Source organism: Athene cunicularia (genome assembly GCF_003259725.1).
Source record: "Athene cunicularia isolate RWA chromosome 1 unlocalized genomic scaffold, athCun1 chr1_part2, whole genome shotgun sequence".
Classification (NCBI taxonomy): Eukaryota; Metazoa; Chordata; class Aves; order Strigiformes; family Strigidae; genus Athene; species Athene cunicularia.
The window spans coordinates 43,133,700-43,161,644 of NW_020799092.1; the positions used below are offsets into that span (position 1 = coordinate 43,133,700).

The 27,945-nt window shown below is 37.8% G+C and overlaps 1 protein-coding gene across 3 annotated transcripts in view; it reads right to left on the reverse strand.

Annotated features, from left to right (window-relative positions):
• Nucleotides 1-358: 358 nt before the first annotated feature.
• The window catches only part of LGR5 (leucine rich repeat containing G protein-coupled receptor 5), a 57,345-nt gene continuing 29,758 nt past the window's right edge, over nt 359-27,945 (reverse strand). For 2 of the 3 annotated variants that reach the window (XM_026868149.1, XM_026868151.1), the window contains 13 exons: nt 25,623-25,694; nt 22,962-23,030; nt 19,958-20,029; nt 19,085-19,156; nt 18,909-18,977; nt 18,687-18,758; nt 15,675-15,740; nt 15,394-15,465; nt 14,435-14,506; nt 12,409-12,534; nt 7,113-7,258; nt 6,026-6,109; nt 359-4,350 (listed from right to left, as the gene is read on the reverse strand). In XM_026868149.1, coding sequence (XP_026723950.1) covers nt 3,260-4,350; nt 6,026-6,109; nt 7,113-7,258; nt 12,409-12,534; nt 14,435-14,506; nt 15,394-15,465; nt 15,675-15,740; nt 18,687-18,758; nt 18,909-18,977; nt 19,085-19,156; nt 19,958-20,029; nt 22,962-23,030; nt 25,623-25,694 — 2,083 coding nt within the window. In that variant the 3' untranslated portion in view covers nt 359-3,259. The remainder of the gene's footprint in view (nt 4,351-6,025; nt 6,110-7,112; nt 7,259-12,408; nt 12,535-14,434; nt 14,507-15,393; nt 15,466-15,674; nt 15,741-18,686; nt 18,759-18,908; nt 18,978-19,084; nt 19,157-19,957; nt 20,030-22,961; nt 23,031-25,622; nt 25,695-27,945) is intronic. The other variant, XM_026868150.1, reaches the window with a different exon arrangement.

Below are 27,945 nucleotides of genomic sequence, written 5' to 3' on the forward strand. Positions count from 1 at the left end.
TGTGGTCTGAAGCCTGCTGGTAACTCACGCACGTTCATGGCCTGACCTGATGCACACCCTTGTCACACGGTTGGAGGTGCCAGGCTCACACACAGCAATTGTGAGTGGTCATCACTGAGACACAGACGCATGCACAGGGAGCAGGATCTGTTCGTAAGGGTCTGTGAGTGAAGTTTTGGTAAAAGACAGTCTGTGTTGCAATGAAACATTACTCTTTTTTATTTTTTTGCTCCTTTGGAACCTAATGAGAGCATGCAACCTGTAACACATGTCACCAAGAATTCTGGGCATCTAGGGAGGTCAGTCTAAGTATTACAATGACTTGGGAAGAATTAATTAGGGATGCACACCACTTTAAGAGGTGTTAGGTCCCGATTAGATGGTCTTTACTGGGTAGTCACATTTTATTACAACTTACATATGTTTGGAACACCGATAGAAAAGAAATCATGTCACCTATTTACAGTTACTACACATTTACATTATATTATTTACAGATAATGAATTTAGTAATATATGAGCAGAAAATATAGCAAATATCAATATGAAACTGTACAGGGCTTAATCTCATGTCCTTTACTGTGGTTGCATTTCACTGTAACAATAAATACAGTTCTATATTTACACATTTTACTTTAAAAATCTATTAAATGAATTTTAACAATTTCAAGTTTAAAATATCTGATCAAAATATTTCAAACATGCTTATAAAAATAAAGACATAAAGCCTTTAGGACTTTCTGCAAGCTAAAAAAGTTCTGATAAAAGAAGCCTTCTTTAACTAGTCTTTAGATTTATAACATTATTTTGCTTCTTAAATCACTTTACAAACTTCTTAAATATAGCTAGCTGAAAGGAAATTCACTGACATTAAGCAGTGCAGCACAGATGGACCCCAGTTAAATTAAAGCTAAGTAAACATGGTAATAAGTATTGTGCAACGGTTGACTGATCCTCTGTTTAATCCAAAGTGGTTTCAGGCATCATTCGGGCAGCTGTATGCTGCACTGCTTCAAAAGCCACAAGAGATAAAGGATTAAGATAAGTACTCAGCTGACTTTATCATACATAATTTAAGCATTGGTTCATTTTTTTTCCCCAAAGGATGAATATGTCAGCCAAAGTCAACTGATGCCATCTGTAACTGTAAAACTAAAAATATGCCAGTGTGAATAGACAAGAAAATCAAGGCATATCCATTGTTGGCAACACATTCCTCATTGTGAAAATCCATCCTTTGAGTCCCAGGAAGTTTTATATACAGTAACAGATGCACAGCAGAGATCATCTGTAACTGATTACCTCAATTACTGGGCTAGCCTAACCTTGGTAATGTTAAATTAGTCTCATTCACCTGCAGGTTGAGTGGCCACTAACTGAGCAGTGAGTACTGGGCTGTTAAATGTTACTCTTCAGGGAGCTACTTTTAACAACAAAAAAAAGTAAATTTGTGCACTTTTTTGTCTTAAATGATCAGTTCACTCAAGCAAAAGGTGCCAACTCAGAAAAGAACACTGGAGTATTGCTTGATGACTTGGCCAAGGTCAAAGACTGATATTCTAGGGAAGTGAAGGTGGCTCTGTTGTCAGAGGTATTTTGACAGTAGACTTGGCAAAGATCTGAAATCTCTTTTCTCTATGTGTAAAAAGCTTCTGATGTGTAAACATACAGGCCTTGCTTCAGCAAAGTATTAACAGATTTAAAGCCAGAGAGGAACTCTGTTAATCAAATCTAACCTTTTCCTAAACTAAAGCCATCAGAAATCTCTGAATTCCAATAGCTGCTCCGATACCTTTTTTGGCAATATATCCAATTTGAATTTAGAGATTTTTGGTGACAGATGGTTCAACTAGCTAATGACCATCACTGCCAAAACCGTACACATTTATTTCTATGTTGTGTATCCATAATGTCAACTTCAGTCTATCTTACCAGATTCTTCTCCTCTTGAATGAGTAGTCCCTCTGCTCTCGAGCTTTTGTTTTGCAGAAGCAGCTACTTAATAAACTGTGATCAAATCACTTTTTTCTTAAGCTGCTTTAGATTTATGATATTCATATTCTTTTCAATTTCACGATGTTCTTTACAGAATGTGAATGCAAGAACTGTGTGAAATATCCCAGTCGTGCTTGCATCAGCGCTAAGATCACAGGTCATACAACCTCTTCAATCCTACTTGATACTGCCTTGACTAAGGATATTTGTCATCCTTAGCCAACAGGACACAGTGGCTTCTAAATCTTCAACTGACTTGTGACCATGAACTAGCATCTTTCTAGAATAACTGTTTCACAGGTCAGAGGTCATGCCACGAGCAGGACTACAGTTTTTGTTCCTAGACAAATTACCTTAAATTAATGTTTCTATGTGAGTGCCTTTGGTGTCCTTTAACTGCTCTAAGCATGCCAGTCTTTCTGTATTGATTACTTTCTATGTAGCCTTTTCCACCCTCTATCTGCCAATTTTATCAGCAGTAATTCTGGGATTGATTCTAGTGGCATGGTAGCAATTCAGGACCAAACTGCAGAATTTCACTAGAAAAATATCCATGTGACAATGGCTTGCAATCACATTTTAAGTGCTTAACAGGGTCTTTATTAACTTCTTTCACACCATGTTTTGCAGGTTTTGTAGGTTTAGCTGACAAAACGCTTTGTCAAGTCAGATGACTTCTAAAAACCAAACCTGATGCCAATTAAACTATTAAATCAGCTTTATCAAACATTGAACTTCATCAAAATCTATTCTGCAGAAACCTTTAGAACTTGAATAGGACTACTCTTCCATTTAGATACCTTGCTGAATGAGGGCCATACACAGATGCTTATAAAAACAATCGCAGCACTGAAAAAGTATTATTAAAACCAGATAACAATAAACAGGAAGAAAAACCCCAAACCCAGAAAACAAACTGTATCAGGTGATGCTTTGAACACAAAGCTTACCAATTTAATGTGGCATTTTTGCTCTTGACCAACTGATGCCCTTTCTGAGTAGTGTTGCTTTAAAAGAGCACAGCTGATACAACTGCACAAACTGCAGCAGCTTTCAGTTTCTCTGTTCATCCCAGCATTTTGGAAGCAGGCTGAGAAGGCTCAAGTATTGGATTTTCAACCTGCTGCAGGTTTTGTCATTGTCTGTTTTCTGATGTGTGTAACAATAATTCAGAGGCACTCTTTAGCTTGTATGCACACATCCATACTTACTTTCGAGACTAAACATTTTGTAAACATAGATATTTTCTGTACTGCCACTGAAACTAGCGACATGGAACAAATGTGACTGATGAAAGATTGCAGCTTTCTGCCACTTGATAAGACGATGGCATTAGTGAATTGCTGGTAGGCATATCATATGATATGCTGGCACTTGTGAAGGTTACCAATGCTTGTGTTGAGTCACAAGATTGTTTTTCTATGTCTTCTGAATTCACAGAGATCAGACTAGCATGTTTTGATCTCTTCCATAACAAAGTTTGCTTTCGCAGACTTCCCAAGTCCTCCTTAAAGTGTGGATTGAAAAGTATATAAAGGAGTGGGTTTAGACATGCAGGCAGCGGGACAATTACTAGCAGTATTGACTTAATCACTTCTGGGCTGATAAAAGTGAGATTTAGTAAGGAGGAAAAAGATAAGAAAGCCACAGGGCAATAAAGAATGCAATTAGTAAAAAGCAGCAAGGCTATATGTTTGACCATAGAGCAATCCCAAATGTTGTCAAGTTCTCCCTTTTCTAAACTACAGTAGAGCTTTGTATAAGCAATAGTCATTACCAGGAAACAAAGGGAGTTCAGCAATACCAGTGCTACCATGTAGCCCATAGCAGTGGGTTCTCCAAACGGTAGTGGTAAACAAAGTGGAGAAACTCCAAACTCACTCCCAGTGAGGAGTGGTATCACTGCAATGATTACCGCCAACGTAAAGCAAAAGAAAATGGCAATTTTTACACTAGCAATGGAGGATTTTGTTTCAAACTTCGTAGTGTGCTTTACAGAGAACGCACGTTCAAGTGCAGCTAGGGTAAGGAGAAAAATGGAAGCCTCTGAAGCAAAAATTGAGAGAAGGCCAGTTACTTGGCAACCAATTCCACTTTCCCACTGTGCTCCATACTGAGCAAAGCTACCAAAAGTTGATGCATCCACGCTAGCCAGTACTCCACTGGCCAGACCCATCAAGGTATTTACAATAGCTATTAAACCGATCAAAAGTTTTATGGAGGACATATACAACAGAGATCTGAAAACTGTAGCAGACACCAGTGCATTGCAAATAAATGTTAAACCCACTATGGTCCACACTCCAATTCTGATCAGCCAGCTACCAAACAGATGGTCACATGGTTTGAAGGGACCTGAAATGACAAAATAAAAAGGGCATAGGAAACACATGTAAACTAAAAAATAATTTTATGCTTTCTAAGACAATACATTTCATGCTTCTTGCAGGTTCTCAGCACAGCCAAGCAGTGAATTTCAGTCCAAAAGGGGAGCTTGAAATTTGCTCTTCCTTTGGAGTAATCCAAGACCTTGATAACACGCTGCTAAATGCACGCTGCATTACTGGTGGTGCACATGAGTCTTTGTCCTTCAACCTGAATAATCTATGGGTTTCTTTTTGAGCCTAGCAGTACAAGTGCAATGTGAATGTCCAGTCTGCAGTTTCAAGAACTGCTGTGACATTTGTCAGTGTGTGAAAAAAGCCCAAAAGGATACTTCTCGCTAAACTAGGACAGGTTGCTAATGAGTCTTGGTGCAGTGCGATGTAATGGATACAGACAGATGCACTTTGGCTACTTATAACATGTCATTACACAGTCCAAGAAAATGGAGGCTGTCTTTGCATTTGAAAGTGCTGCCTTTCTGGAGGGGCGTCTGATGACCCGTGGCTATGACTGGAGCCTTCTGTGTATTCTCATAGAACTGAGGTGCATATGCTGTGCAGTTGAAGCTGAATGCTCTGCAGTCTGAGAAACATTATTTATCATGGTACAATCTAGCTATGCTCTCTCAAAGCAAGTAAGCAAGTCCTTCAACAGTGGTCTGTGCTTCTCCATGAAGACACAAACCCTGCAGCTGAGATGCACTCCATATGGCTACAGCTATTGCCATCAATAGGCATAAGCATCTATTGTGTCGGTTTGCAGGTTTTTTTAAGATACCATTTGAAGATCAGCACGGAAGCTAAATTTTTTCTTGGGTCTAGTGATAACTTGCTTTGAAGACAGAAATGTTTTCATGAACTCAGTAGTTATATTTAAGACTCAGGAGAATGTGATGGTCAAATGGTTCTAAATTATTTGGCTTCATGTCCTTCCTATTTCTCTTGACATAACTTTTAAGCCTCAAGCAAACTTCCAAAGACATGTTTCTTTCCTTGCCTTAAAGGAAACTTTCCGTGGAATTGGTGGCCTGTAGCTTTGCAATTCAATCACTGTATTTATATTTCCTTTCTGCCACACTGCAAAGCCAGGGATGCACTATTCGATAAAGAAAATGACAGTGCTGGGGGTCTTTTGTGATGGACTGTGTACATCAGTACAATAGCATTTGGTATGTTATTGTACAGTGTCTGGTATTTCTTAGACATTAAACTAAGCTGTGTGTTGTTCAAGAAGCTCAAGTGCAGAATAACTCAGTGAAGTTCAGAAGAATTATTTTAGCTTTGGAAAAGACTGAGCAAACGAAGATTCTGCTCTCCTTTACCATCTACGTCTTGGTAGAACACAGAGTCTTTGCTTTCTCATTTCCTTGATAAGGGGACCAATTCCTGTGAAAAGGGGCCCAGAGTGAGGACCTGCTTGAGGACTGGGTAAAACTTTCATTACACTCATAGATTAATTTAGTAGCTGATTAGTTTTCTGGACCTCAATGCAAAATTTTATATTACTGTGCAATGTATTTGTATTAATCTCATCAAATTACTGCAAAACATCATGTTACTATCCTAGTATCAGATTCAGTTTATTCTGCATCTAGAATATCTGGTAATGCTGTGCTTGGACTCTTATCTGTCTGGCAGTTTCATACCTGGAGAAGGTGAGCATTGCACTGAATGATGAGCTTTCAAATCTTCTTCAAAGTCAAGAAAAAAATCTTCAAAGTCACGCTCATCTGTGGGGGAGAAAATACCCAGACTTGATACTGCGATTTTCAGGAAAACTTCTTTCAGTACAAATTGCAAAAATGCCTGTGGTATTTAAGGCCTGGTCTTGTCTGTTTGCCTGCCAAAATGTGAGCAGAAGCAGACATATGCGTTGTAGTTGGTTTCGAATTACTGTATTCAGGATTATTTAATAAGTTGGCACCATCACTTCTCTGAAAATAATCACTTAAAGGTACATTCCCTATTACCTAACATGCAGTGTGACAACTGCTTAGAAAGGAGTTTAAAATATGAATTCTGCTGCTGTGCCAGGCTACTAAGAATTAACCCAAGTTTTTTCTGTGTTTCTCATCGCTCTACCATGTATTCTTGGCTTTATTCTTGCTGGGGCTGACCCTGAACTCTGAGACTTACTGGTTTGCAGGAGCAGAGACAGCACAGAAAGCCGCAGGATGGCATAACATGTATGGGTGCACCTACGTAACAGGTAACAAGACAAGTAATCAACCTTGTGCTGAAGGGGAAGAAAAATACAGTAGTCTTCTGACCTGGAGAGCAGATGCACTCTCTGGTACCCAGGAAGTGCTGAGAAAAAATATTGGCAGCTATGCCAAAGTAGCCACATAAACTCTGTGACTCATCCTGAGGCATGTGGACAGCAGGAGAGTCAAGGATGCGTTGCTACTTCTAGAGCTGGCAAGAAACTAGATCTTTGCTGGCCTGCACTTGTATGGGGTTACATACCGGCATCACTTCCCTGTCTCTCATGTAAAGGGAAGATTTCACTTCCCACATTATTATAGTTATTGTTTGGATGGAAAGATAAGTGAGTGAGATTTTTGAAAGGCAAGCCTGAAAAAATGAGTTTGCTAAGCATAGGAATGCTTGAGTAATATATTACCAGGCAAGAGAGAGGCGGCCTCTGTGACTGTAAAAGAGTTCTGGATTTGTTTAACATCACAGGCTGCTCACAACCTTCAGGTAGATTTAAAGGCCAAAGATGATGACTACCTTGAATTTGTAACAATCCAGCATCCTTCCTGTGAAAATCATCAATGCTGCTATTCTCATCCTTGTTCCACTGGCTGGTGATTTTGTAGTGGCTCTCACAAGCTCCAAAGGCACAGCACTGATAAGCATAAGGCATTTCCATGACCCTGTAAAAGAATAAAGCAGCATGCCATGATACTAGTTTAGCACCAGAGTTACTGGATTGTGCTGCTCCTCTACTGTTAGGAGCAGATTGAATTATGACTGGAAGTAAAAATATCTATGTGTAAAAACCAGTCATGATAATACAAAATGAAGACTCACAAATTCCATGTCAGAAATATAGATGATTTCTAGGCTAATTTTAGTAAAGGCTCAATGAAGTTTCTTATGCATTTTCATGGGAGGTAAGAAAGTGGGAGATACATGCCTTGCTGTTGGGCGAATGTTACTCTTAGAGCTGTATTTGTGGTTTTCGATTTTGAATGATTTTACAGTGTAACTCAACAGTTTCTCCATGTTACTTTCTTTAAAAAAGCAGATCCAAAGATCACAACTGCATCTACCTGCCTAACAGGCAAAACCAAACCATCACTTCCCAAATAAAACTTCTCCAGTTCTGGGAGAATGAGATCTTTTGGAATTCAAACTTTGTTCAACTCTTTTCACAGTAAGATGGTAAAAAGATTGTCTTTTGTGCACCGATCAAGAAAGCAGTCTTCTAAATCAAAAGGTGAATGAATCAGAAAGGCTCTATGTGTGAAAACAGATGTCACTGAGGAAAAGGTTTTACTTTATTAATTGTCTTCTAAATGAGCACGGTCAGTGCAGGACCCTGGATGATCATCCTATTGGTATTCCGGACACATGAGTATAGGTCAGAGTTTCAGTGATTCTTGAGGGTTTCTTTTTGTCAGAAAATGGCTCAATTCTGGTGTGTTTTGAACTTAATTCCTTTGGGGATCTGCAAATTCTGGGGTAGCATGGAAGAACTACATATATTCAAGTTCTACTTCTTCTACTCTTTAGATATATTTTATGCTTTGGAAACAGAGATATTTAATTTGCACAGTTTGTCAATAGTACACAGTAAAACCTAACAACTCATCTTAATTCCAAAAGTTCAATGAACCAAAAAATTCAAAGGTAAAGAGGTGATTAGAAGTTATTTTAACTTAACTTAAAAAGAATAAAACAGAACTAGATTCTCCTATCAGATTACTTTTAACACGTTAATCATGTAAATTAACATAATGAGAGTTCCAAGCAACCTCTAACCCTCTGGGAAATGTGCAAACAAATCAGTCTGAATCAGGCCCAGTGCCAACAGGACTTAAACTTGTGTGCTAGCCAAAAGGTTGGTACAAAGGGAAACAAACAGAACCCTAAGCTCTAAAGTGATTTTTAAATTAGTGCGTTTTAGGGCATTTAGATTCTATATACTTACATTTCCATTGGGAATTAGCAACAAAATTCTGTACCCTTGTACCCAATATGAAAAGCTACAGAATGTAATTTTAAGGTACTTCAATAAAAGTTCAAGATAACCAAGATCTAACTATCAAGCAACCTCATGCCAGCAGATTTAAATATTTAATTTCTAACTCATTTTTGTGCATGCCATCTTTTAAAATAAGGAGATTATCTCAAACATTTTTGAACACATTTCACAGAAGCCCTTCTCAAAGAAACTATTATTAAACCCATAGTTTGCCAGACTAAACCATAGCTAGTCACCTGGGCTAAAAGTAATCCCAATCCCCATCTAGAAATGCCCCTTTTCTGAAAAAAATACCCCACAAAACCCAACAAAAACTATCAAAAGAAACACTGGCTGTTCTGCAAAGTGATCACTGCGACTTACGGCTTCAGACCTTTTAGAAATCATTGATACAGCTGGGGAAGGAAGCTAGGGGATATTTTAGGCCCAAGCGTCTAATAGAAAGTATTCTCTGGTTATTCAAACGGATCTATGTGCTTAATAGTGACAGATTTCCAAATGCCGCTACACTTCTACAGGCCAGCTGTCCAGTCATACCCTGGAAATGTGGACCTCTCACATTGTAGTGGTCCACTACTTGGATAAAGTAGTCAAAAAATCCCACTGCTTTTAAATTATCTTTAAAGACCAAGAGTCTCATTTCTTATCCTCTCTGCAGGTCTTTCTAGCATCCTTTCTTCAACCTGAACAGTTTGTTTGTTTGCTTGTTCCCCTGGGTTACTAGGATATACATATAGGCCTTAAAAATGCTGAATGCTTCTGAACCTGTGTGCAAAGTATAATTGCACAGAATGACTGGGAGCAGAACACAAGAGGACAAAACATACTTTGCAATGCAGAGAGATCGGTATCAGCTCTTCTTGGTGACAGAGGAATTTCTTTCTCAAAAAGGCACATTTAACAAAAAAAAGAAAAAAAAAGAAAAAGGAAGGAACTTGTCAGCTATACAGTGCTGGAAGCAGTCCTTTTTATGGCTAGTGCTTATTTGATGAGGATGATTAGATTTGGACTTTGTCAAACACTTTTACAAACACTGGCTGAATTTATTTTTATATACTGCTTATCTTACTGATGATATCTGTGTCCCTCATGATTTTTTTCCTGCAGCAAGGAAAGCCTCTTTTTTTCTGTTTTTAGATTAAGCAGCAGAGAATACAAGGTCGTTTCCACCTCACAGAGGTGTGAAGTTTACCAAGAATGGGAAGGCACAGTTGTAATGAATGGAGCAAATCACTGAGTTCTTTACAGAGCTGAATCAAAGCATCAGATAAAGAAGGAAGGAGTGGCTGGCAGCCTGACTTTACTTCCTCAAAGCTTGCCATAGCAGGCTGGGCTCAGCTCTGTAGAGCATTCCCCTGCCATTGCTGAAGGTGGGGCAGAGGATGCTCGGTTCTTTGATGTGTCTGTCTATTGAACAGCAATGACCCATTTAGATGAGCAGGAAGCTTTTATACAGGAATTTGTCTTTAATGTTGTAACCAGTGTCTCGTTCCAACAATTAAAAAAGGGTGAAATTTCATTTTGGTTTAGATCTCTGTTCAAGTTTGGTGCAGTGATCCAGTGTGAAGTCCTGGCCTCATTTCGATTTAGTCCTGCAGACTCCAGGTCAGGATTTTACCCCATTCTCTCCTGACTGGATACAATTTGTTCTTGCAGATGTTAATCAACTCTACACAAATTAATCATTCTTTTTATACCTTTTTTTTTTTTTAAGACAAGATACTGCCTGACACATTCTTGTTAACTACTTACCCAGACTAAATACACTGTAGTTGCATCTGACCAATGTACATAATTTTACTGGTGGAAAAATCACATGAAGTATAATTTTGATAAAAGAATTAAAAAATCTCATCTGTACATAATTCAGTTGAATAGTGCATTATTCTAGGACTACTGCAGCACCTTTTATGCTTCTAAGCCATGGTATACACATCACTACATATTTGCTAGGTTGGAGTAATCTATTTTGTTGTGTTTACATTCTTTTAAAGAACCTTCAGGTATTTTAGAACCTGCCTCGAGATGTGGGTCAAGTCAGTGAGAGAAGACAAACTATGGCAGAAGCTCAGCCTCAACCATTCATAAACTTCTGATGGTACTTGCTTCTTGACCTCTTAGACCCATCTCAAGGTCTCTAGTGTAAGAGAGGTGCAAGGCCTCTAGTACTTTGAATGTTTATGTTATAAAGTAGTTTCATACACTGTGATGAAGTCACTGCCTGATCTCCTCTGTGACAAGCTACAAATACTGGGTTTATTAAGAATTTTAAGGCATTGTTTCCTAACCTTGGAACCATTTTTTGCAACTCTTCTCTCGGTTTATATTAACCTGCCATCACAGAAATATTCTAGTGTGGATCCCTCCAGTGCTGTACATGAAGGTTTAATAGCTCTGCACTTCTACTCCTGACTCCCTTATAACTCCAAACACTCCAGTCCTTTTCATTAGTGGTAGTGTCTCCTTGAGTTGTCTGCCTGATAAAAACTCATGGGACTTTTCCAGTGCAAAAGGCAAATCTAGTGAAGACATAAAGATGGAGTCTCCATCCTTGGAGATATTTAAAAGCTGTTTGGACATGATCCTGGGCAACCAGCTCCACATGATCCTGCTAGAGCAGGGTGGTTTGGAAGAGAAGACCTCCAGAGGCCCTTTCTAACCTCAACCACTCTGTGATTCTGTATCTATGTGCACACACTTTAATTGTTTAAAATTTTACAATATCAAACCTTTTACAGTAAAACATGGGAAAAATGTATGTTGCACTTGCCATCCTCTAATTAAACTATAAAAATCGAGGGAGAGTGTTGGGATTCTAGAGGGCTTCCTACGAGAGAACGGACATGTGAGCAATCCTGCATGAGAACAAGACTGATAAGAGCCTCAGCTGAGCAAGAATGCGATAAGGATGTGGCCCTGAATGAGGGGGGAGAAGCTCGACGAGACAAACAACCCCCAGAAGGCTTTGGGATGGAAGAGGAAGTTACCCAAGGCAGGAAGCCTGGCAAGGCTGATGTGGCACTTCTTATCCAATCATAAGAAGGTTTAAAGCGCGGGCTAAGTTAACTGTCCAGTCTTGAGGACTTGTACTGCATGTTACTGACGTGTGCGGGATTTCTTAGTTGTAATAAATGGGCATTGCTTGATCACAACGGTCGTGTGCGTGCTCAGCTGTCCCGCAGGAGAGTTAGGGGACACTAATACCCTGAAGTCAGAGGCAAAACTTTATTTACTGAGATTTCTCTATGGTCATCCAGTGCCTGGCAGAGCTGCAAATGATCTCTAGGGAACATTTCCTTCCTCTATCACAGAGCACCCAGCAGAAAATTACTAGCATCAAAATGTTTTAGTAATAATGGCAAAGTATTATCTGAATCTTAATCAAAAGCTTACAGAAAAAATATGTTCAAACAAAAGAGGTCAAATATTCTGGAACTTCAGGAGTATATTCCTCCCTTGATATTTGTTGTGTTCTTGTTAAATATAATGGAAATTCTGTAAGCACAGCCCAGTAGAAGAAGGACATATCACTAAGCCCCTAGCAATATTGTTTTAACAGCTTTTGAAACGTATCACCAGGAAGCAGATGTGGCTTGTATTAAGCAAGTACTGCAGTTAATATTTCAAAACCCTTCATAGTTTTTTCAGTTAAAACTCAGCATAATAAAAGAAGTCTATCATTTTTATCATATTTGCTTTAGTTTTAACAGCACAGATCAAAGACTGACAAGATGAAGTAACATGCGCTACACACTGACACACCTTCCATTGCACATGAACACAAATGTGGCTTATTAGTTTTAATGATATACTCACTTGAGTTCTGGAAAATTTTCAGATGATATCAAACTTTGTAGGGCATGATTTCCTGTTAATTTTAAATGAGTTAAACCATGTAGCCCCGTCACAGGAAAAGAGGACAAAAGGTTGGATGACACATCCCTGCATAACAGCAAATAAAAATCAGCTTATGGGTTTTCAGTTTTTTTCTTCAGCACTAGAAGTGACACATTTGAAGAACAGGTTAGACTTTTTTAACTTGATCAAAAATGACTGCAATAAACAGAGCCCCAGTCAGTGGAGCAAGGCTGCAGCACCACTCAGGAGTATGCACCTATGTGTCTAGAAGAAAGCTAACAGTAGTATCTATCAGTTAGCTGTTTCTGTTGACAAATTTTGACTCCAAACATTCATAGTGTCAGTTTGGAGACCAGCAAATTAATTTATAATCTGTTAATTAGATTGTTTGAATTAAAGGGAGCCAGTACCAGAGCAGCTTAAAAGATTCAGTGCTATGCTAGAGGCCATGTTACACTGAAAGCTCCACAAGGGTCAGGTCAGGTGTACGGGGAAGACATGTTTCAGTGTAGGATGGGTCTGGGCTGGAGCAGATGAAGGTGACAGTTTTAAACTGAGGTTTGTCTGAGGAGCTGAGGGAAGACAGTGCAGATGAACAGATACAGAAGTGGGGGAAAATAAATCAGGTGAACAAAAAAGTGACAGTGATCAAGGAGATATGGTAAAATAATCAAAGAGGGGGAAGTCCAGAGGTATTCTGTATTTCTCCCTCTCCCATTTATTCTATGAGGCTTTTCAGTCCTCTTCACAATTATCTACACTGCAATACTTAAAATGGTCAACAGTCAAGGAGGACAAAGAGGAGTCTGATGCTGCCGAAATGCTTTTATGCCCAAGGCTGCACGGCAAAGTTCCTGTCTCTTGGACTATCTACTGAAATCAAAGAGCTAGACGTAAAATAAGGTATGTTGATAGATTGGTCTTCTACCTATCTGGTTTACTCTGTGTCCACTTGCTCACAACATAGTTAAATACCAAAGATGAAATTCTGGTCCTACCACAATGGTAAAAATGAATGCTCACTTCAGTCAGACCAGGCTTAGAGACTACCATTTCAGGAAACACTGGTACACTGTGTTACTGCATGTGTGTTAAAGGGCTTTTTTCTTTAATCCCCTCTGACTGTTCTATGCTATTTACCAAAGCTACAATTTATTGCTCATCTCACAAATTAGGAAACTTCTGAGGAGGGCCTTAACAGGGTATCATAGACAACATTGTCTTTATGGACATTTTTCACTGCACCATTCAGAGGGGAGGGTTTGGACATCAACAGAAATGAATATGCCTTTGCAAATGTAGGTATCCCACCAACTACTGGATTATCTGTGAGCAAATGCCCATCAGTGTATCTTTGTGATAACCATGCAACAAGATGATTCCAGAGGAATTTTTTTTCACATCTTCCCCATACACCCAATGTCTCGGGGATTCACCTTAAAGAGGCATTACAATGACAGTAAGAAGTGGGAAAAACTTATTAAGGACTGAGAAGTGCTTGTGACAAGGCCTGCAAAATTGGCTGCTGATATTTTTATCACTAACTACTCTGGCTGACCTTACTAAAGAAGAAAAACTATTCCATCAAATGAGGAATGATGAAATAAAGATGCATACTGGAAAACTTTTCTTATTTAATTTTAAATTCAGTTCCTTCATCCTGAAACACAGATAACAGGAAATATTCCCCTCTGAATCAAGAGGCTAAACTGCTAACAAATTGAATGAAGCAAAGCAGATGCACTGTTATTATTCACGGACCCCAAATCGCTCTCATTACACAGTGTTACATGCACCTTTGCCATAATACCTGTGGGAACTAGTGAAGTAAAAGAAAGCAATCATTTAGACACAGATTCAAAAGACTGGAAGATTAGACTAGAGAAAGCCTCAGTTTCTGCTGGGGCACCAAGTTATTACATTTTTGTACACTCTTGCAAGAAAAATGTGACAATTTAAATGTAGAAAATATACAAATACTTACAGTTTGATCAGAGATGGTAAAGAGGAGAAGGCATTGGGGTGAATAACTTTAATTTTGTTCCAAGCTAAATTCCTACAAGAAAAGTGAGTGGAAAATTACATACCCACTAAGTGAATATGCAAGTTTTCATACACTTGAATAGAATGCTCAAATATAAAAAAGGTATTAATGACATGCAAATATTTTCAATAAACTTCTGCATATCTCACAGTGCAAAATCTTTTTTCCATTTTAAAATTATGTTAGTCAGTTAATGGTGTTAGTTATTAAACTGACAACTTTCTTAAAACCTCTTAATGCCTTCTACAGTCTAAGGCAGTTATTTTCCATCTGCTTCACACCTTCCTAAGGCTGCAGAGAGAAGGGTGAGGTACATGGACTACTTTAAGAGGTCCTCATGATGTGACTAAGAACAGCAAATCCATTGTCAATAACTTCCTAATCTCAATCCTCACCGCCCTTGAAAAATCAAAAAGATTGAAAGCAACTCTTAAAAAAATGTATGGGTTTGATCCTGCGAAAACTTACAACCATGAGTAATTTCTTGACAAAGTTACTCTGATTAGCACATGCATCTGTGTGAAAACTAGAAACCCACACATGACTGGACTCTATTTCTTAAGATGCTGTTCTCTATTAGAAGATTTCATGCTACCTAGAGCTGATTATTATGTGAACCTGCCAACAGATGCCATCTCTGGCTCAGTGTCTCTCTCCACCTCCATCAGAAACATTCAGATGTAACAGCTTTTATAGCTCTAAGTTTACACCTTTGGATTCATTGCTGCAAATGCTAAACATCACAATGTTTGTTCTCCTTTCACAGTTATGACCTAACGGGTGAAAGATCAAAGTGAGGAAAAGCAGAAAAAAGGATGTTTTGGGATATGTAGTGAGCCGACAGTATATACCCCATGTTTTTAAGAACGTTGGTGAATGGCTTTTAGGGCTGTACTCACAGAGACCGAAGAGCAGCCAGCTGCTGAAACGTGTCTGCTTTGATTTCACCGATTTCATTGTGATGCAAGTCACTGAAATAGCAATAAGAATCTCCTCAGTTTCAAAGACACTTGGAGGACTTGGGGTGTTTTAGACTGTGTTTATGATCCACTTCAATATACTGTAAGGGTATGTATTTGGGATATGTCAAATCAGCCAGCAATAACCAAGTTAATGATGTTCAAACGCATTTGTATATAGATGATTATTTTTATGCTTTTTACGGTAGTTTGATGCTTACATTTTTTGGAGTTTTTTACATGTGGTAAAACAAGGTAAATCTTTCAGCAGGTTATAAGACAGATCCCTGTAATACACAAGAAAAGAAAAGATTAACATCAAAGTAACAGTAAAAGAAAAAGATCTTTCATTGTCTACCTTCATGCTCAATTTAAAATAACTTCTTTTTATCCACACTCACAGAAGAACAAAAATGTGGAAACTCACTTATCATCTCTCATCTGTCAGATTTTGATTTCTAACTGAGGAAGAAAGAGGAGGGGAAAAGGGAAGATGTATTAACTCCATATCCTACGTTTGCAAATTCCTTGCATTGTCTGAAGATTTCCTGCCTGAAGTGTAGACTTCTGCCGAGTGTTTTACAGTAACGATATTGACCATCTGCTCATAGACAATATTGGATTTACATCACAGACTTCATATTCATCATGTTTAAATTCTGACAAATATTTAAACCACTTAAAATAATCTACTAAACATAGATTTATTTATTTTAATCTACTAAATATTTTCAGAGAAGATCCTGTATCTTCTGGTAATAATCACAATGGACTGTAATCAGCTTTCTATTCTATGCTTTTAATTAAGCACTATTGCCTCTGATGCTCAGACTGTTATATCTTATAACTGAGGGAAATGGTTAAAAAAAAAATTGGAACTAACTTTGAAATCAATCACTACATGGGAGGAAAAAAACCTTAAAAAGACTTGAGCCAAAACTCAACAAATTACAGAATAACTGAAACATCTGGACTGATTTATAGTATAATATAACTAATCAAAACCAAGCCCAGGCAATTTGCAGAAATTGGAGGGAAAAAAAAAAAAAGGAACCAAGCACCAACCCCCACCATCCAACAGTCTCATCCTATATATACATGTTGCTCAGGGAAAACTGAATGGGAAATTTATTAGTGAAAAGAATATAGAAAAAAAGCTTACGCCTATAATCAGGAAAAATTTATTTTCCACAGTTATCCAATATTATCATGTAAAAGAGTAATCTCTTTTTCACTCCTGTTTCAAATTCTTTAAAACTGCTTCATCTCCACTCATTTGCTTCCTTGTTGAAGTTTTATTTTCACCATTACTATTTCAGCAGGGGCATTTACATTATTCTACATTTGATTTATGTAAGTCGTGCAAATAATGACTATGTGTGTTTTTAAGGTATTCTACTTTGCTTTTACTATGCATAAAGGCTATCATCAGTGTATGTATATATATATATATATATATATATATTTGTTACAGCAGGGAAGATTATGGCTTCTCCTTTTTCTATTTTTCACAGGTACTCTGTGGTCCAAATCAGACATGACAGAGGATAATTCAAGTGAGCTGGAGGCGTTTAGGCCAAGGTAAAAGACATTTAGTATGTCTGGTGGACTGTGGCTATTCTGTCATGTCCAGATTTGTGACTTGGGTCTTCTCAGATGTGATCAGCTTGAATTTTGTGTATACTGACACTCCTTCTTCACACACAGAAAAACCTCCAACCCAAAATCAAACCCCTTCTTCATTCAGTTTCTGTTAGAACTCCAGGAAATATTTTACTTGTTTATTTTTAAGGATTTTTTCCCACTTTGTTAGTACATGAGGCTCTTGGCAGCAGCAGAGGGCAAGTGGGTTTGGTTACTGTGTTGAGGTGGGTACCCAGCTGTGCTGAGGGTAGTCTCTCGAGGACTCCTGCAACCATGTTCTCACATACACCTTCCCTGCAGGTGCACAGGCACCCAAGAAGCCTCCCTGCACATTAATCCACATTTGGAAGTATTGGTAGGCAGGTAGGATGCACAAATTGTCTTTCAAAGAAGTGTTTGTGCATGTATCTGAGCCAGGAAGCCCCTTCAAGATCACAGTCTCCAGGTAAACTTGCGGGGTTCAGCACACCGTTATACTTTATGGCACAGGCAAAACTGATGTGCAAACCTAAATGTGGGCTTGGCGGGATTGTTCCAATCTGATTGGACAGGGGAAAGAGCAACTCTGAATACACCCCCCCCCCCCCTTAAAATATCAGCTGTAATAATGCAGGGTGATACTCAAAAATAAAAAATGTGAATTCCCAACGGACAGTCCTACTCTACTATGAACTGCACAAGTTATTAATTACTATAGTATTTATTTGCCTTCTGTTTTGAGATTATTTATTGGTTTTGAATAATGCAGGACATATTTAAACTTGAGTCTGTGTGCAGACTTCTGGCAACAGACTCTGTTTCTGTCTTTTCTCATTCTGGCAATGATTATATTGAGTCCATCAACTAAAACTTAATTTTTTTCTGGAAATGTTCGTGACAGTCATGCTGGTATTCAAATAATGTGTTACAATTAGTGCTATTTCAATGCTGTCCAGAGAACTAATAGCAAATACCTTCCTAGTGATGTAATACATAGAGAAGTGCTGTTGGTTCATTCTCAAAGAAGAGGACACGATTACTTTCGTTAGTAATTAAGCAAACTCCAAGGAAATTTCCAAGCTATAAAATACTGGTTATTTAGTATAAAATCTATGCCCCAACTATGCCAACTATGCCAAGGAACAGTCTATTAAAATTTCAGTCAGCTACTTATGTCTGATTGGAAAAGAAACTAAAAGAGGAGCATTACAAGGACTTAAAACCGCACTCCTTATATATATGTCCCATTCACTTCATTGAATTATCTTCCTCGGTGAGGAAAAAACCCTCAGACTACTGTAGTAGAGACAGAATGAATGGAAAATAAGGTAGTTCTGTGGTTTTTTAAACAAAATCAAGAACTGTTTTACCCTTTCCTAAAAATAGGCAAAGTGATTATCTTTTTCAGCAACGTACAGGAAAACCTGACTGATCCGTGGGGGTTGTGAGCTTTTTGAGTAACATGGGGTCCCGCTCCCTCAGCTGACTTCCTAGGAAGTAACGTGATACACAGAAATAGCAGTAACTGGGTAATTTAAAAATCATACTAATTTCATTTATCCATTAATCTCTTGCATTAATGTAATGTTAATAATCTTACTGAAACATACAGCACTTGGAGATTAGGTAACTGGTCACAAGCTGATTTGGGGAGAGAGGTGATCTGTGCTCCTGTTAGTGTCCTGTTGAAAGTATTTATTTAAAAAAAAAAAAGAAAAAAATAGATTACTTTTTAAAGATTGCAAAACAAATATATTTTTTTAGGACATTCTTTAAAATAAGTCAGTACTCAAGAAAATAAAACGAAGCAAAAATACTTCTCTGGCACTTACAAACTCTCCAGACTCGTAGTCCCTGTCAGATCAGGAAACTCTGTTATCTGTGATGCACCATTTAAAGTCCTAGAATTCAAACCCATAATTTTAATACAATTGAGGTGAGGGAAGTGTGAGACAACTCTAATACTGCAATATATAAAGGCATTTAAAATAAAAATGTAAACACATACAGAGTTCTGAGTTCTGGTAAGTGTTGAAAAGCAGATTTTCCAACCAGCTGGATAGGGTTATCATAAAAATGTCTGCAAAAACAGGATAAAAAGATTTTATGAGAAATATTTGAAGTTTCTAAATATATTACACGATTATACTATAAGCAAATGAGTAAACTCTCCACAATGAATCACAGACTGTGCACCTCTGATTGTAGCACAGGTGAATCTCTGGGGTTTTCTCATCCACTCATCTTTATCTATCAACCACATTTCACATTTTGATTATTCAACTAGTCATTGTTCTCTTAGCTTTAAACCCAGAAGCCAGTCAACAAAATATTCCCTCTTCCTCCCAGGTTTGCAAAGACAGGAATCCAAATATGAAGAATATTGTTATGACCTGAGACAAATTTAAGGTCAGCAGGTGAAGAAGTCAGAACTTTACCTACTCAGAAGAGGTTCCCTTTCACTTTTGAAGTCACACTGCTTTTGCTCATAGAATAATATTGCTCAGAATGAGTCACTATTTTTCTTACATTTATTTTACAATTTCTTATTTTGAGGTTTGCCTATTAAATGCATTCTCATGTAAGACAATGGGAACTGAGACTGGAATCCATCAAGAGTAATTTTTGCTAGCTTCTACATTGACAGTAATGCTAAGAGACTTAGAAGAAATAGTTCAAATAAAAGGTCAAAGGCCAGAGACCACTATTCGCTTCCCTTAAACAGGCATCCATGAAGATGGAAAGATAAGAGCTTGTTTGCTTGTATAATGATGTGCTACACAGTATGCTCACAAGAAGAGCTATTTGACAATTAGCCACAAATACAATACTTAATTCCACATTTTCTAATAAGAGTCACTGAAAGACTCATATCACTTACATTGTAATAAGTGATGGATTACCCACAAATGCACGCTCAGGTATTGACTTGATGTTATTGCTATGAAATCCCCTACAAAAGGAAAAATGGTTTACACAGTAAGAAAAAAAAAGTGAAGGCACAATCTGTGTTCACAACGTACGTTTTTTTTTGTTTGTAATAAGAAAAGTGTCTGTATGTAAAGGTATGCCCTTGTTTTCTAGGACAAGATGGAACTGAAAAAAGCAAAAGAAAAGAAAAAACCAAAATAGCTGGAATTCTGCACTTTTCTAAACGAACAAAACCATTCTAATGAAGTAAACTGCAAAATGGCATTTTAAAATTCAGATGCCCTCAGTACGAAAATGCTTTGTAGCTCTATGTCCTGTATTTATGAATTTATGTTTGTAAGTATATAGATCTAATGTAAATATACAGACGCATATACAAATTAGTAACATTAATAGTTAAATATTAATACTTAAATAAATAACAATAAAACAGTATATATATATTTCCCCCTGTACTTGTTAAATTGCAATTATTTCTTTTGATGGGATAATAATGGATTGCACAAGTTTATCACATAAATGATTTTATACATTATATTGTAATATGTTGAGCCTCCCACAACCACCTTTTGTAGAAATATTTTAAATGTGGACATGAACAAACTATCCAATGTAGTTGTGCCTGCTGGATAGAGGGTCAAATGTTTGTCTCATCATTAATTACTGGATTTTATTCATATGAGTAATTCTCCATTGTGAGAAACAAAAGATACAACTAAGATTTCAAAAGAACAATGATGATTTGTGTGGGAAACTCCCATTAGTTCAGTCGGGTATGAAAAAGGCTTCCCAGCTTAAATTTATGCATTTAGAAAGCCTCAAATTGTTCACTGATGCAAGCACACTTGGTCATTACTTGATCAGGTCCCACATTATTGGCTTTACTTGTTTAGGCATTGTGCTACTGCTGATGAGCCGCAGAGCAAGGCTCTAAATCCCTAGTTCTTTTGCGTGCAATAAAAACTGCATCCATGTAGATTCAGACTCTAAGCAATATGAGGATCCCAGTTAATCTAGAACCAGTAAACAGGCTGGTTTTGTGGCTGTATTGAATGGGATTCCTTGCATGGCAGAAAAGATAAGGAAATGGCATGATTACTTCCCAGGGCAGTATCTGGCCCCCCATCACCATTCTGACTTAAGTCAGAGGGAGGGAGCAGCCCCATCATCAACCAAGAGCAGACTCCGGTGCATTTATGCACAGAAGAGCCTGAAGCACTTCTGAACTGGTCTGAACAGAGCATGCTCAGGGCTGCAGCCTGTGTCCTGGGGCACTGTACCCAAGTGATACACTCTGTCTGAACTGAAGGCACTTCACAGCCTGGGTAAAAAAACTATATTAAGGCCACACTGGGAAAAATGCATCTATAGGTATCCTCAAAATCCAGTCTCGAATACAATATATATGCATAAACTTTGGGTAACAGCTATACCCACTTACTTGGGAGAGAGAACTATTCCTACAGCTGAGACCTTGTAGTGCAGAGCATCTGGGGCAATGGTGTCCCTGTAGTATCAAACAGATACGGCCCTGACTCATTGCCACTTGCTAGCAGATCTCCAGCTCTGAATGGTTGCTTGGAGGCACAAATTCTGAGAGAGAAATGAGGTCCCATCCAGAAACACTCTTAATAAGGTGGCCCTGCAATGAGCTGAACCTCTGTGGACCTGGGCTCCCAGCTGGGTGAGAACAGCAGGGCATGTACAACCTCATGGGAGCCGTCTGGTGTTTGTAAGATTAACTTTGGGCCCCAAACAAAGCACCGAAGCTCACGGTCTCATAGTCGGTGCTGCATTTAGGATGTGAAGTTGCAATTTCACACTCTAAAGGTTTCTTGCACCTAGGAGCTCATCTGAAACAGTATGTTTGATACTTAGAAGTGAAGTACTACAGGGGCCTGTAAGTAATCTCAAGCATATCAGGCACTTTGCTGGACTGGGCAAGGTGCATTTCCTGCAAACCTGGGTGATTCACATTTGGCTACTGACTCCAGAGGTCAGCAAAAAGGCAATCCTTTAAGGCCACTGGATTTCATACTCCTTATTTCAGCTGATAGATGGCTTAACAGTGGCAGAGAATAGTTGGGCTGAGAAACTCACAGCCCCACTCCCTCCTTCAGAGCCCCACTCTGCCAGCACTGGAGGTGCTGAGCTAAAGTCATCACTGCCTGGGGCTCCTTGCTTTGGAAAAAATCACAGGTGGATACCTAAAGCAGTTTTGAGATCAGTTTGTGATATAGCAAGGGTACAATTGTGTATATGACTACCTATTTTTTACAAAAATCTGTGCTGATAGTACCAATAACATGGTAAATAATTCAAATGGAAATAATTCTGAACATATGCACTGATGTGTACATTGTGTGTATGATGTGTGAATATAATGTTATTCAATTTGTATAATTCAGCTGTTTCTTACAATAAACTTTGCCAGCTTAATTGCTGATTTTTTTATAAGCAAACTATGTCTGTGCATCCAGAAGTGTTTTATTTACAGCATTACAAAGGACTATTTATATTGAAAAGAAACTGCTTTAATTTAATGGGGAGGAGGGAGGGAAGAAGGTAAAGACATTTAAACCTGATGGGCTAATAAGGGTGCCACACCTTCTTCTTCTTCTTCGACTAGAAGGCTGTGATATATTGGATTGTTTGCAGTATCCAACTGTTGTGTTTGGGAGCCAAAGTACACTAATTGTGTTTATTATTTACTGTAGTCCAAGGATGAAGTTCCTGGAAAAACCGCACTGCACAATGCAGTATAAAAGCAGAACTGTCAGAACCTGAATGCTCTAAACTGAATGTTAAAAATGATCTTTTATGCATGTTGACATGTTTATTAGTTTTTCCTAGGATATCAGTTTTTAAGGATTACTGATAAAATCATCAGCGTTAGAAAAAAAATCACATGCTAGACAAAACATCCTCCTTCCTAATATGAGATCTGTACTTACAGTTCTTTTAGGTTTGTTAGTGTCCTGATAGCGGTGGGGAACTCGTCCAGACTGTTATAATTTAAATCTCTGTGTGAAAATAGATTTTATTATTTAGGTTATGCACTGCATAATGGATAACATAGAACTGTTGGAATTTGTAATGAAATATCACCTTCCATGCATTGAATAAATGCATACAGCTAAAAGCCAGGAAATCCACAAAAGTGTATGGATGTTTTCCAACAAACTCTATTTAGGGCACATTATCGTTCCTATTTTTTATTAGCATCCTATTTTTAGTTATATCTTAGATATTCTGCAATAAAGAAAACATACACGGACACAGATACCATTAAGGGATTTGCTATTTTGTAAATTGCCCATCCTTCTTGTCATTTGAAAGTATTAATCTGAAAAAAAAATCTTTCAAATAGAATATACAACAGCTTTGTATGGCAAGGGGCATTTTACATGGCTAACTATAAAGGTTTCATTTGCCTGTGACTCTCTGTCTAGTTGTATTAGTCTTTCTTCTTTTTTTTTTTTTTCCTGATGAAAAAATCTCTGAAGAGATATTTCCCAACGGTTATGTAGTAAAAATAAGAGATACTGGAGCCTGAAGGGTAAAAATGATTTGGGGTAATCTTGCTCTGTCTAAAACAAGTGAGAAAACATACAGTAAGTTCAATGTTACCATTAGCTGTATTGTTAATGTTCAATATTCATAGGAGAATGTTTCTAACCACACAAATTGCAAAAACTGTAGTTCAACTAGGGTAGTCACCTCTCCTTTTAGAACTGCTCATGCTGCAGTGGTAATAAGACTTTATTCTGGTAGGTTGAATGGACTATAAACCTACTACTGCCCTCAGCATGACATGTGCATCCTTTAGCATTCAGGAGACACCTGAAATTAAAATTGAGGTATGGCAGTTTACTGTGATGCTCTCTGGCACTGCTTTCTGAAGAATATAATCTGAAAAACTTGAGCAAAAGCCTTTTTGAAGAGGCAAAACACAACTCAGATTTTACAACAGATTGAAATTGAAATAGTATCAGACTGAAGTAATACGGGCAGGAAACTGCTGTCTGAACTCAACAAGGCTTTCCTTCCTGCCTGTAAATCTCTCTCTCCTGCTTATTGACAAAAAGAGATTACAGTCATGTATGGTTTGTTTTCGCCCTCCAGTCACATGTGATTTCCAGACCTATGCATCGAATAAAACAAATGATCTTAAAGCTGGTGTCCATCATTTACACGAGATCTCTTTAGATTATCTTGAAACTATCTGGAAACTGGTCTATACAATATGCAACTACTGTGCTTGAGGCAAGTGCTACATTCTCCTATTGCAGTGAAGTAGCTGCACCTACACTTATTCTCAGGTTCCTGTCTGTCCTTTATGTTTTCATCTCTCTCATGCCAGGTGGCTGGGACTGGGTTTGCAATTACTTACTCCATTGTTCTGTTTTTTCCCCCAAGTGCCATGTGAATCTCACTTTAAAAAACAAAACAAACAATTACGTTTTCCTTCTCCCTTTCCTGTCCCCCTTTCTGGTGCAACACTAAGGGACTTCCTCTCAACTCACTGCTGGCTAAAAGTCAAAACTGTAAAATCACAATTCAGTGGCAAGGGATCAATGTAATGAAAACTAGTAAAAAAAAAAAAAAAAAAAGTCCCAAACTTCTCGCTTTGTGATCTTAACGAAAGTGTGCAGTACATAGTTCTATGGATGAGAAAGCAAATAGTCAACTTTAGACTAGTATTATTCATGTTTGAAACTTTGCCTATTTGTTCTTCATCACAGGCCTTTTAGACTCTCTCCTTGCTGGGTGAACAATCTAAAATCTCTGAAAATGATGCAGCTGACTGTGGCAAGTGCCAGGGGGAAGGATATGCAAGGTTTTACCATCCCTGTAGCATTTTTGGAGTCTGTGGCCTACTCTAGAAGACAATATCTTTATTTAACTGACTCTGCAGTGAAATACTTTGTGCTAACCATCAGCACTGTGTTCCTGTTTGGCGTTCTTCTGTAGAATTTAGGGTTTTTTTTAAAAAACTCAAGAAAATTTGAATTGTTCTGAACAGAACTATGGTGAAAACTTGAGGAAATTTTAGTCTTTACCAGCGCTACTCTTTATCAGAGCTCTTCAAACACAAAACCTTGGATACAACTTCAACACTCCTCCTCTTGTAAAACACGTGCATAATTTGGCTACCTGACACTTTTGCTATTTCCAGGGATAAAAAAAATAAACCCATCTAATTTTGTAACCCTGCTCTATGGTGAGACAGTTTCTTAATTTTAAAGTTTTTCATTGTGACAATTTCCCAATCTAGCTATCAGCTTTATTGATTAAACAAGACAAATAAATAGTACTAAACTAGGCAAACATAACTGTTCATTAATAGCCACTTCTTTTTCAATGCTCAGTACAGTTTTCAATTGTCCTTCAAACAATTTATCAATTGACAATGCTTATTAAAAAGGCAAACTAGTTTTATAGTAAAAAATAGGATTTGCTACATAGAGTCATTGTAAACCATCACTTAGATCTTGTAGTGATCAGGCAAGCCAAAAACCTCATATGGCTTTTAGGCTATTTTTATTCTTTCAGAATATTAATGAAAACACTCTAAAAAAAAAAAAAAAGAAACAAATAAGAGGTCAACTCACAAAGTCTCTAGGCTGTGGAGCCCATCAAAGCATTTCTTTCCCAGGGAGTAGATTCTATTGTTATGGAGATGTCTGCAGGGGAACATTAAGCACACAGTCAGGAAAGCACACTGCACACAGTGGACTTAAGCAAAACATTTTGATGGTTAAATGAAAAGAAACTTTTTTTCAGGCATGCACATTATATGCAAGTCATGCTTTTGCAAGAGCATGTACAGGAGCCACCTCCACTGCCTTCCCCCCTTTCTCTGGATATCTCCCCACCCACACAGGCTTCCATTTGGTTTCATAGAAGGGATTTGTTTTAAAGCCACCTAGATATTGTTTAAAAAGTGTATATCCTGGAGTTCCAGGTTGGGGTTTGCATATTGAATACTGAGAAATTGTAGACATATTCTCAATGATGGTTAACTAACATGTTGTCTTAAAAACTGTGTGGAGTGTGAGGTGCGTATTTGGAAGATGTATATTCAGAGGTGTCAGAGGGTATGGCACAGAACAGGAGCAGATGAAGAGATGGATAATATGGCAGACAGGAAACTGGCGTAAGGTCTGCAAAATGAAAAAAGACACAAAGCCACAGGACAAAAAAGTCATAGCTTTACTAAGATGAGTAAACTAACTAATCTTAAAAGTGCTGTATCTTGCCTTCCTCTGAAACTGTAAAAATCAACAACTACTTTCTCAAACGTTTAGCAATTTTAAGTAATTTTGTTGTATATTTAAACCAACCTCCCTGCATGAAGGCTCACAGTGCTGCCTATTTCTAAATGTTTTAGGCTGACATGGAAAAACTCCACTCTGTGTGAAGCTCATTAATGTGAGTAGATACAACTTGGAGCCACTTCAGGTTGTTTCTTAAGAAGGATGCCTTTTTCCTAGCAGATTTTTCTTTTTATTTTATTCTTGACACTCTACCCCTAATAGTGGAGGGAAACTCTGTGAGTAGTACTTTAAAAGAAAAGATCTGTGAATGAGGGGCTGCTAGGCACTTTCCCTTCAATGCTTTATTCTGCTCTGAAAATAATGTTAAAGATGAGAGGCTCTCTGTTTTGGAGAACGTACAGAAACTGAGTCTACCTGTCCAAAAAAGGCAGGGATTCTGATGGCAAAATGGAAATGCTCTGTCTTTTTCCTTTACTAGGAAGAAACCTAATCAACTTTTGTTTTTAATAACTACACTGACCTTTAATGCTTTAGTTAGCGTGAAGAGTGCATCTCCAAATTCCAATTATATTTGGATCTTTAATGATAGAGCTTCAAACCTGCTCCAACTGACCATGCATTTTTGCACTGAGTTGAAAATTTGCCAGACCGTATAGAGTAGCAAACAAAAGAAAGCAGAACCACACACAAAGATTCAGATGAGCAAAAAAATATCACATCTTGTAGGTCATGAGGAATGATTCAATTAGTAATCAAGATGGAGCCCAGATTAGAAATAAACAAGGCAGATCTAAATTAAGGAAACCTAACTGAGCAGAAAAGAAATAATTTTCTCCTGCATTTCTTAACTGTTGTCTTATCAATACATTTCTGGTAGGGATCTAGAGAATGACATTCAAGACAGCCTCTTGTCTTTAGCATTGCTGAGATAAGTCTAGAATCTTAGTCAAATGACAAGTCCATCCACTCTTTAATTTGAATGGGATTAATATTTAATGTAAACAGAAGGCAAAGATTTCACAGCACAAAGCAGCTGTTTACCCCACATTTTTGGTGCCCTATATGCTTATATGAATATATTAAGCACTAGCAGAGATGGTGATTATAACTGTCAATAAAGAACCCTGGTGTGTGCCAGGTTCAATGCTTACACTGGGGCTAGAATAGAATATGCTAAAATATACTAAATGTCTTACACACTGATTTCAGACAGTTTGTAAAGCTTGAATATATTATTCTCTTTAATAATGCTAAAATTTTCCGAAGTATCCCGAAATAACTTCTCCACCTCAGTTTTTCTAGCCAGTCCAGGTTTTTTTCCACTTTTCCCAGAAGATAAAAAGCTGAAATCACACTCCACAGCATATCTTTCAGTCTTTAGTGTGAAGTACGCATGTTTCATTTAGTTGAACTGGTATGCACACATAACAAAATACAAAACTACATATACTTTCTATGAAGGGAAATGCATACCTCTTCTACTGGTCAGCATTCTTTCCAAGTCATTGAGAAAACTTGCAGTTCATTTCCTATTTCTAATCTTCCCTCACTCAGCCTTAGAAACTTAAAGGGCACACAATCCATCTCTTCCTGTTTGTTTTGCTGACCAGATAGGGTGATTTTTTAAATTCATTTACATAGTTCATTATTGGAGAAA